Below are 12,541 nucleotides of genomic sequence, written 5' to 3'. Positions count from 1 at the left end.
CACATTCTGTGGCAGGCCTGCCACAGCCAAAATCTGTAAAAGCCCATTCCACAAGGAAAGTGGGCTCATCTTGGGCGGCTGCCCGAGGGGTCTCAGCTTTACAACTTTGCCGAGCAGCTACTTGGTCAGGGGCAAACACATTTGCTAAATTTTACAAATTCGATACCCTGGCTGAGGAGGACCTGGAGTTCTCTCATTCGGTGCTGCAGAGTCATCCGCACTCTCCCACCCGTTTGGGAGCTTTGGTATAATCCCCATGGTCCTTACGGAGTTCCCAGCATCCACTAGGACGTCAGAGAAAATAAGAATTTACTTACCGATAATTCTATTTCTCGTAGTCCGTAGTGGATGCTGGGCGCCCATCCCAAGTGCGGATTGTCTGCAATACTTGTATATAGTTATTGTTACAAAAATCGGGTTGTTTATTGTTGTGAGCCATCTTTTCAGAGGCTCCTACGTTTATCATACTGTTAACTGGGTTCAGATCACAAGTTGTACGGTGTGATTGGTGTGGCTGGTATGAGTCTTACCCGGGATTCAAAATCCTTCCTTATTATGTACGCTCGTCCGGGCACAGTATCCTAACTGAGGCTTGGAGGAGGGTCATAGGGGGAGGAGCCAGTGCACACCAGCTAGTCATAAAGCTTTTACTTTTGTGCCCAGTCTCCTGCGGAGCTGCTATTCCCCATGGTCCTTACGGAGTTCCCAGCATCCACTACGGACTACGAGAAATAGAATTATCGGTAAGTAAATTCTTATTATTACTGCACAGCCCATGTCACCTCTAGTAATCGCACATGATCTCTCAGTGTTACCTAAATGTATGCACAGGTGATGTTATATTACTGCACAGCCCATGTCACCTCTAGTAATCCCACATGATCTCAGTGTTACCTAAATGTATGCACAGGCGATGTTATATTACTGCACAGCCCATGTCACTTCTAGTAATCCCACATGATCTCTCAGTGTTACCTAAATGTATGCACAGGCGATGTTATATTACTACACAGCCCATATCACCTCTAGTAATCCCACATGTTCTCACAGTGTTACCTAAATGTATGCACAGGCAATGTTATATTACTACACAGCCCATGTCACCTCTAGTAATCCCACATGATCTCTCAGTGTTATCTAAATGTATGCACAGGTGATGTTATATTACTGCACAGCCCATTTCACCTCTAGTAATCCCACATGATCTCAGTGTTACCTAAATGTATGCACAGGCGATGTTATATAACTGCACAGCCCATGTCACCTCTAGTAATCCCACATGATCTCTCAGTGTTACCTAAATGTATGCACAGGCGATGTTATATTACTGCACAGCCCATGTCACCTCTAGTAATCCCACATGATCTCAGTGTTACCTAAATGTATGCACAGGCGATGTTATATTACTGCACAGCCCATATCACCTCTAGTAATCCCACATGATCTCAGTGTTACCTAAATGTATGCACAGGCGATGTTATATTACTACACAGCCCATGTCACCTCTAGTAATCCCACATGATCTCTCAGTGTTACCTAAATGTATGCACAGGCGATGTTATATTACTGCACAGCCCATGTCACCTCTAGTAATCCCACATGATCTCTCAGTGTTACCTAAATGTATGCACAGGTGATGTTATATTACTGCACAGCCCATGTCACCTCTAGTAATCCCACATCATCTCAGTGTTATCTAAATGTATGCACAGGCGATGTTATATTACTGCACAGCCCATGTCACCTCTAGTAATCCCACATGATCTCTCAGTGTTACCTAAATGTATGCACAGGCGATGTTATATTACTGCACAGCCCATGTCACCTCTAGTAATCCCACATGATCTCAGTGTTACCTAAATGTATGCACAGGCGATGTTATATTACTGCACAGCCCATATCACCTCTAGTAATCCCACATGATCTCAGTGTTACCTAAATGTATGCACAGGCGATGTTATATTACTACACAGCCCATGTCACCTCTAGTAATCCCACATGATCTCTCAGTGTTACCTAAATGTATGCACTGGAGATGTTATATTACTGCACAGCCCATGTCACCTCTAGTAATCCCACATGATCTCTCAGTGTTACCTAAATGTATGCACAGGCGATGTTATATTACTGCACAGCCCATGTCACCTCTAGTAATCCCACATGTTCTCAGTGTTACCTAAATGTTTGCACAGGCGATGTTATATTACTGCACAGCCCGTGTCACCTCTAGTAATCCCACATGATCTCAGTGTTACCTAAATGTATGCACAGGCGATGTTATATTACTGCACAGCTCATGTCACCTCTAGTAATTCCACATTATCCCAGTGTTACCTAAATGTTTGCACAGGCGATGTTATATTACTGCACAGCCCATGTCACCTCTAGTAATCCCACATGATCTCTCAGTGTTACCTAAGTGTATGCACAGGCGATGTTATATTACTACACAGCCCATGTCACCTCTAGTAATCCCACATGATCTCTCAGTGTTACCTAAATGTATGCACTGGAGATGTTATATTACTGCACAGCCCATGTCACCTCTAGTAATCCCACATGATCTCAGTGTTACCTAAATGTATGCACAGGTGATGTTATATTACTGCACAGCCCATGTCACCTCTAGTAATACCACATGATCTCAGTGTTACCTAAATGTATGCACAGGCGATGTTATATTACTGCACAGCCCATGTCACCTCTAGTAATCCCACATGATCTCTCAGTGTTACCTAAATGTATGCACAGGCGATGTTATATTACTGCACAGCCCATGTCACCTCTAGTAATCCCACATGATCTCTCAGTGGTACCTAAATGTATGCACAGGCGATGTTATATTACTGCACAGCCCATGTCACCTCTAGTAATCCCACATGTTCTCTCAGTGTTAGTAACACTCCTGTCCAAGCTTCCTAGTATTATTTTAAAGAAAACATAAAAGCAATGCCAGAAATACAGTACTGGATACAATGTCTGTTACAGAATGATATATTGTACTATGTAACACCCTGGGTCTTGTCTACTCATTTTATAGTAATTTTCCAGTTTTGATCATGATCTTTACCAGATTTTAATTGTTTTATGAAAATTCACATTTCCAAAATGTATTTTATTTCCAGCAGATGGGCACACAAGCAGGAATATCTCGGAAGTACATCTAATATCATCCCCGGATTGTGAAATAAAAGATGACAGTAGACAGGAGTCTCCAGGAACTAATCTCATTACCCCAATTGTACATCCAGCTCTATCAGCTGATCCCTCTGATCCTGGGAAATGTTCTCCTGATCACTCTGATATTGGTGCATCTGTTACAGCTCTGACAGTAGATACAGTGTTTTCCTGTTCTATAGATGCACCATGTTTTACACAGAACACAAAGCTTATTGCACATCAGCCAGCTAAGACAGGTGAGAGGCAATTTCTATGTTCTGAGTGTGGGAAATGTTTTGCACGGAAATCATTTCTTGTTATACATGAGAGAAGTCACACCGGAGAGAAGCTATTTTCATGTTCTGAGTGTGGGAAATGTTTTACATCCAAATCAAATTTTGTCATACATCAGAAAACTCACATAGGTGAGAGTCCATTTACATGTTCTGAGTGTGGGAAATGTTTTACACGGAAATTACATCTTGTTCAACATGAGAGAAGTCACACCGGAGAGAAGCCATTTTCATGTTCTGAGTGTGGGAAATGTTTTGCACTGAAATCAACTCTTATCAGACATGAGAGAAGTCACACCGGAGAGAAGCCATTATCATGTTCTGAGTGTGGGAAATGTTTTGCACTGAAATCAACTCTTATTAGACATGAGAGAAGTCACACCGGAGAGAAGCCATTTACATGTTCTGAGTGTGGGAAATGTTTTACACGGAAATCATTTCTTATTATACATGAGAGAAGTCACACTGGAGAGAAGCCATTTTCATGTTCTGAGTGTGGAAAAGGTTTTAAACACAAGTCATATCTTGTTATACATGAGAGAAGTCACACTGGAGTGAAGCCATTTACATGTTCTGAGTGTGGGAAATGTTTTTCACTGAAATCGAATCTTGTTCAACATGAGAGAAGTCACACTGGAGAGAAGCCATTTTCATGTTCTGAGTGTGGAAAACCTTTTTCACACAAATCATGTCTTGTTACACATGAGAGAAATCACACCGGAGAGGGGCCATTTTCATGTTCTGAGTGTGGGAAATGTTTTGCACAGAAATCAACTCTTGTTATACATGAGAGAAGTCACACCGGAGAGAAGCCATTTCCATGTTCTGAGTGTGGGAAATGTTTTTCACTGAAATCGAATCTTGTTCAACATGAGAGATGTCACAGTGGAGAGAAGCCATTTTCTTGTTTTGAGTGTGGAAAAGGTTTTTCACACAAGTCATATCTTGTTATACATGAGAAAAGTCACACCGGAGTGAAGCCATTTACATGTTCTGAGTGTGGGAAAGGTTTTTCACTAAAATCGAATCTTGTTCAACATGAGAGAAGTCACACTGGAGAGAAGCCATTTTTTTGTTCTGAGTGTGGAAAAGGTTTTTCACAGAAGTCATATCTTGTTACACATGAGAGAAGTCACACTGGAGAGAAGCCATTTTCTTGTTCTGAGTGTGGAAAAGGTTTTTCACATAAGTCACATCTTGTTACACATGAGAGAAGTCACACAGGTGAGAGGCTATTTTCATGTTCTGAGTGTGGGAAAGGGTTTATACGGAAATCACATCTTGTTACACATGAGAGACGTCACACAGGTGAGAGGCCATTCTCATGTTCTGAGTGTGGGAAAAGTTTTATACAGAAATCACATCTTGTTCAACATGAGAGAACTCACAGACGTTTGAAGCCATTTGCATGCTCTGAGTGATTACTAAATCAGCTCTTGTTGGACACAGTAGACATCACACAGGTGGGGAACCATTTTAATCTTCTGGAGTATACTCATCTTCACCATTTCCCTGCATTGTTCCTTCAGGTTTTATCCTATGTCCTGTGTTTTTTTTTTTTACAATATACATGCTGCTACTGGGTGAAATAATAAGACATCATGTCCTCCTTTACCTCTACTATGCAGATAACCTGTCTTTGCTCCGGGTACTGAAAACAATACCAATACTAAATGTCTAGCTGAGCTCCAGGTGTGGGTGATGCCAGTTAGCCGTGACTCAGTCCTAGCGAAACAGGTCCATATGCTAATGCACGCCGACTCTCCTGTCTTCTGATTACTTTCTCCCAGTCCTATCCAAGATTTTTCACGTGCTGCTCCCTTTCTCTGGAACTCTTTACCTCTCCCCCTCAGACTGTTACCAGCAGTACCAAGAATCTGACGTGATTCATTTGTGGTTGATCTGTTAGCTATGCAGCCCTGACCATGGAACCTGCTGCCTCGCACAGTCCAAGAGACCTCCACCCTGGAGACCACAAACAGACTGATGACTGTTACTCACATGTTTCATTAATGTTCCTTCACTTCCTAAATATACATCCCACATGCTGAGGTCTTTATTCTGTTCTACTTATTGTGTATCTTGTGCTCTGTGTAAATGTGAATATAAAGTTCTGTGAGTGATATTGGGAGGAAAGTGAAGTATAAGTAACATTATTACTGGTGAGAATGACAGGAGTCAGATATAGTTACACCATACGTTACATATACAGAAGGGGAAATGTATAAGTAACATTATTACTGGTGAGAGTGACAGAAGTCAGATCTAGTTACACCATACGTTACATATACAGAAGGGGAAATGTATAAGTAACATTATTACTGGTGAGAATGACAGGAGTCAGATATAGTTACACCATACGTTACATATACAGAAGGGGAAATGTATAAGTAACATTATTACTGGTGAGAATGACTGGAGTCAGATCTAGTTACACCATACGTTACATATACAGAAGGGGAAATGTATAAGTAACATTATTACTGGTGAGAGTGACAGGAGTCAGATCTAGTTACACCATACTTTACATATACAGAAGGGGAAATGTATAAGTACCATTATTACTGGTGAAAATGACAGGAGTCAGATCTAGTTACACCATACGTTACATATACAGAAGGGGAAATGTATAAGTAACATTATTACTGGTGAGAATGACAGGAGTCAGATCTAGTTTCACCATACGTTACATATACAGAAGGGGAAATGTATAAGTAACATTATTACCGGTGAGAATGACAGGAGTCAGATCTAGTTACACCATACTTTACATATACAGAAGGGGAAATGTATAAGTAACATTATTACCGGTGAGAATGACAGGAGTCAGATGTAGTTACACCATACGTTACATATACAGAAGGGGAAATGTATAAGTAACATTATTACTGGTGAGAATGACAGGAGTCAGATGTAGTTACACCATACGTTACATATACAGAAGGGGAAATGTATAAGTAACATTATTACTGGTGAGAATGACAGGAGTCGGATCTAGTTACACCATACGTTACATATACAGAAGGGGAAATGTAAAAGTAACATTATTACTAGTGAGAATGACAAGAGTCAGATCTAGTTACACCTTATGTTACATATACAGAAGGGGAAATGTATAAGTAACATTATAACTGGTGAGAATGACAGAAGTCAGATCTAGTTACACCATACGTTCCATATACAGAAGGGGAAATGTATAAGTAACATTATTACTGGTGAGAATGACAGGAGTCAGATCTAGTTACACCATACGTTACATATACAGAAGGGGAAATGTATAAGTAACATTATTCCTGGTGAGAATGACAGAAGTCAGATCTAGTTACACCACATGTTCCATATAGAGAAGGGGAAATGTATAAGTAACGTTATTACTGGTGAGAATGACTGGAGTCACATCTAGTTACACCATACGTTCCATATACAGAAGGGGAAATGTATAAGTAACATTATTACTGGTGAGAATGACAGAAGTCAGATCTAGTTACACCATATGTCACATATACAGAAGGGAAATGTATAAGTAACATTATTACTGGTGAGAATGACAGGAGTCAGATCTAGTTACACCATACGTTACATATACAGAAGGGGAAATGTATAAGTATCATTATTACTGGTGAGAATGACAGGAGTCAGATCTAGTTACACCATACATCACATATACAGAAGGGGAAATGTATAAGTATTATTACTGTTGAGAATGACAGGAGTCAGATCTAGTTACACCATACTTTACATGTACAGAAGGGGAAATGTATAAGTATCATTATTACTGGTGAGAATGACAGGAGTCAGATCTAGTTACACCATACGTTATATATACAGAAGGGGAAATGTATAAGTAACATTATTACCGGTGAGAATGACAGGAGTCAGATCTAGTTACACCATACGTTACATATACAGAAGGGGAAATGTATAAGTAACATTATTACTGGTGAGAATGACAGGAGTCAGATCTAGTTACAACTTATGTTACATATACAGAAGGGGAAATGTATAAGTAACATTATAACTGGTGAGAATGACAGAAGTCAGATCTAGTTACACCATACGTTCCATATACAGAAGGGGAAATGTATAAGTAACATTATTACTGGTGAGAATGACAGGAGTCAGATCTAGTTACACCATACGTTACATATACAGAAGGGGGAAATGTATAAGTAACATTATTCCTGGTGAGAATGACAGGAGTCAGATCTAGTTACACCACATGTTCCATATAGAGAAGGGGAAATGTATAAGTAACGTTATTACTTGTGAGAATGACTGGAGTCACATCTAGTTACACCATACGTTCCATATACAGAAGGGGAAATGTATAAGTAACATTATTACTGGTGAGAATGACAGAAGTCAGATCTAGTTACACCATACGTCACATATACAGAAGGGAAATGTATAAGTAACATTATTACTGGTGAGAATGACAGGAGTCAGATCTAGTTACACCATACGTTACATATACAGAAGGGGAAATGTATAAGTATCATTATTACTGGTGAGAATGACAGGAGTCAGATCTAGTTACACCATACGTCACATATACAGAAGGGGAAATGTATAAGTATTATTACTGGTGAGAATGACAGGAGTCAGATCTAGTTACACCATACTTTACATGTACAGAAGGGGAAATGTATAAGTATCATTATTACTGGTGAGAATGACAGGAGTCAGATCTAGTTACACCATATGTTAAATATGTTTATTAATGTTTATTAATTAATGTTTATTCATCTTTAAATGTAACATTTAAAGATTAATAAATCACCAGAGCCTGATGGTATTCACCCAAGGGTTCTAATGGAGCTTCACTCTGAACTGGCAAAACCGCTATCTTTGATCTTTAAGGATTCAGTTATATCAGGTATGGTTCCCAAAGACTGGCGTATAGCGGAAGTAGTGCCTATATTCAAAAAGGGAAGTAAAGCTGAACCAGGTAATTATAGACCAGTTAGTCTTACATCTATAGTGGGGAAAGTATTGGAAGGTATTCTAAGAGATAGTACACAGAAGTTCCTTGAAGTCAATAAGGTCATTAAAAGGAATGAACATGGGTTTATGAAGGACAGATCCTGTCAAACCAACTTACTTGGCTTTTATGAAACAGTAAGCGCAAACCTAGATCATGGTAAAGACGTGGATGTAATCTTTTTAGACTTTGCCAAAGCGTTCGATACTGTACCACACATGAGACTTATCTAGAAGCTACAAGAATCAGGGCTAGGAAGCACAATATGCACTTGGGTCAAAACAAAAACTGGTTAGATAATAGGGAGCAGCGCTTTGTGGTTAATGGATATTTTTCAACTTGGACTGAAGTGCTAAGTGGTGTGCCGCAAGGCTCAGTATTAGGACCGCTATTCAATCTTTTCATTACCGACCTAAAAGAAGGTCTAGAGAGCATGGTGTCAATTTTTGCAGATGATACCAAATTGTGTAAGGCTATAAGTACAAAGGAGGATGCCGAGTCTCTTCAGAACGACTTAGTTAAATTAGAAGCATGGGCAGCAAAATGGAGAATGCGCTTCAACACAGACAAGTGTAAGGTAATGCACTGTGGTAACAAGAACAAAAATTACACCTACCTACTAAATGGGGTAAAATTAGGGGATTCTGTACTGGAAAAGGACTTAGGTCATAGATAGCAAACTAAGCATTAGTACCCAAAGTAGGACTGCAGCAAAGAAGGCTAATAAAATATTAGCATGCATAAAACGGGGTATTGATGCTAGGGACGAGAGTATTATACTCCCGTTATATAAATCACTAGTGAGGCCACACCTTGAATACTGTGTACAATTCTGGGCACCGCACTACAAAAAAGATATCCTGGAGCTAGAAAAGGTTCAGAGGAGGGCGACCAAACTAATTAAGGGCATGGAGACGATGGAATACAAGGAAAGGCTTGAAAGACTAGGCATGTTTACATTTGAAAAGCGGAGACTAAGAGGATATGATCAACATTTTCAAATATATAAGGGGACAATACGCAGAGCTTGCGCGGGACCTGTTTTTGGTTAGATCAACACAGAGGACTCGTGGACACTCGCTCAGGTTAGAGGAGAGGAGATTCCGCACAATACGGCGTAAAGGCTTTTTCACGTTAAGGACAGTACGTGTTTGGAATTCCCTGCCTGAGGGAGTTGTAATGGGGGAATCTGTCAACACCTTTAAGAATGGGTTAGATACATTCCTAATGGATAAGGATATCCAGGGGTATGGTGCATAGTCATGCATTATAGTTACTATAAATAGGGATAAAATGCAATGGCTGACAGCAGCATCAGTCAGAAATTTTTGTCAAATCATCATGCATAGGACACCACAAATAGGTTGAACTCGATGGACAATTGTCTTTTTTCAACCTCAGATACTATGTTACTATATACAGAAGGGGAAATGTATAAGTAACATTATTACTGGTGAGAATTACAGGAGTCAGATCTAGTTACACCATACGTTACATATACAGAAGGGGAAATGTATAATTAACATTATTACTGGTCAGAATGACAGGAGTGAGTTCTAGATACACCATACGTTACATATACAGAGGGGGAAATGTATAAGTAACATTATTACTGGTGAGAATGACAGGAGTGAGATCTAGTTACACCATATGTTACATATACAGAAGGGGAAATGTACAAGAAACATTATTTCCGGTGAGAATGACAGAAGTCAGATCTAGTTACACCATACGTCACATATACAGAAGGAAAATGTATAAGTAACATTATTACTGGTGAGAATGACAGGAGTAATATCTAGTTACACCATACGTTACATATACAGAAGGGGAAATGTATAAGTAACATTATTACTGATGAGAGTGACAGGAGTCAGATCTAGTTACACCATACGTCACATATACAGAAGGGGAAATGTATAAGTAACCTTATTACTGATGAGAGTGACAGAGGTCAGATCTAGTTACACCATACGTTACATATACAGAAGGAAATGTATAAGTAACATTATTACTGGTGAGAATGACAGGAGTCAGATCTAGTTACACCATACGTTACATATACAGAAGGGGAAATGTATAAGTAACATTATTACTGGTGAGAATGACAGGAGTGAGTTCTAGTTACACCATACGTTACATATACAGAAGGGGAAATGTATAAGTAACATTATTACTGGTGAGAATGACAGGAGTCAGATCTAGTTACACCATACGTTACATATACAGAAGGGGAAATGTATAAGTAACATTATTACTGGTGAGAATGACAGAAGTCAGATCTAGTTACACCATACGTTACATATACAGAAGGGGAAATGTATAAGTAACATTATTACTGATGAGAGTGACAGGAGTCAGATCTAGTTACACCATACGTTACATATACAGAAGAGGAAATGTATAAGTAACATTATTACCGGTGAGAATGACAGGAGTCAGATCTAGTTACACCATACGTTACATATACAGAAGGGGAAATGTATAAGTAACATTATTACTGGTGAGAATGACAGGAGTCAGATCTAGTTACAGCATACGTTACATATACAGAAGGGGAAATGTATAAGTAACATTATTACTGGTGAGAATGACAGAAGTCAGATCTAGTTACACCATACGTTACATATACAGAAGGGGAAATGTATAAGTATCATTATTACTGGTGAGAATTACATGAATCAGATCTAGTTACACCATACGTTACATATACAGAAGGGGAAATGTATAAGTTTCATTATTACTGATGAGAGTGACAGAAGTCAGATCTAGTTACACCATACGTTACATATACAGAAGGGGAAATGTATAAGTAACATTATTACTGATGAGAGTGACAGGAGTCAGATCTAGTTACACCATACGTTACATATACAGAAGAGGAAATGTATAAGTAACATTATTACCGGTGAGAATGACAGGAGTCAGATCTAGTTACACCATACGTTACATATACAGAAGGGGAAATGTATAAGTAACATTATTACTGGTGAGAATGACAGGAGTTAGATCTAGTTACACCATACGTTACATATACAGAAGGGGAAATGTATAAGTAACATTATTACTGGTGAGAATGACAGGAGTCAGATCTAGTTACACCATACGTTACATATACAGAAGGGGAAATGTATAAGTAACATTATTACTGGTGAGAATGACAGGAGTCAGATCTAGTTACACCATACGTTACATATACAGAAGGGGAAATGTGTAAGTAACATTATTACTGGTGAGAATGACAGAAGTCAGATCTAGTTACACCATATGTTACATATACAGAAGGGGAAATGTATAAGTAACATTATTACCGGTGAGAATGACAGGAGTCAGATCTAGTTACACTATACATTACATATACAGAAGGGGAAATGTATAAGTAACATTATTACTGGTGAGAATGACAGGAGTCAGATCTAGTTACAACTTATGTTACATATACAGAAGGGGAAATGTATAAGTAACATTATTACTGGTGAGAATGACAGGAGTCAGATCTAGTTACACCATACATTACATATACAGAAGGGGAAATGTATAAGTAACATTATTACTGGTGAGAATGACAGGAGTCAGATCTAGTTACACCATACGTCACATATACAGAAGGGGAAATGTATAATTAACATTATTACTGGTGAGAATGACAGGAGTCAGATCTAGTTACACCATACGTTACATATACAGAAGGAGAAATGTATAAGTAACATTATAACTGGTGAGAATGACAGGAGTCAGATCTAGTTACACAATACGTTACATATACAGAAGGAGAAATGTATAAGTAACATTATTACTGGTGAGAATGACAGGAGTCAGATCTAGTTACACCATACATTACATATACAGAAGGGGAAATGTATAAGTAACATTATTACTGGTGAGAATGACAGGAGTCAGATCTAGTTACACCATACGTTACATATACAGAAGGGGAAATGTATAAGTAACATTATTACTGGTGAGAATGACAGAAGTCAGATCTAGTTACACGGGCCCTCATTCCGAGTTGTTCGCTCGGTATTTTTCATTGCATCGCAGTGAAAATCCGCTTAGTACGCATGTGCAATGTTCGCACTGCGACTGCGCCAAGTAATTTTGCTATGAA

The 12,541-nt window shown here is 39.0% G+C and overlaps 1 protein-coding gene across 1 annotated transcript in view; it reads left to right on the top strand.

The window, feature by feature from the left end:
• The window catches only part of LOC134983751 (oocyte zinc finger protein XlCOF6-like), a 105,316-nt gene extending 100,091 nt beyond the window's left edge, over positions 1-5,225 (top strand). Inside the window, exons 5-6 of the mRNA XM_063949394.1 lie at positions 3,126-3,308; positions 3,360-5,225. Of these exons, the coding sequence (XP_063805464.1) occupies positions 3,126-3,308; positions 3,360-4,873 (1,697 nt within the window). The 3' untranslated portion in view covers positions 4,874-5,225. The remainder of the gene's footprint in view (positions 1-3,125; positions 3,309-3,359) is intronic.
• The last annotated feature ends 7,316 nt before the right edge of the window (positions 5,226-12,541 follow it).

The sequence above is a fragment of the Pseudophryne corroboree genome (genome assembly GCF_028390025.1).
Source record: "Pseudophryne corroboree isolate aPseCor3 chromosome 3 unlocalized genomic scaffold, aPseCor3.hap2 SUPER_3_unloc_23, whole genome shotgun sequence".
Classification (NCBI taxonomy): domain Eukaryota; kingdom Metazoa; phylum Chordata; class Amphibia; order Anura; family Myobatrachidae; genus Pseudophryne; species Pseudophryne corroboree.
Note: the sequence above shows the minus strand (reverse complement) of the source record. Positions and strands in the feature narration are given on the sequence as shown.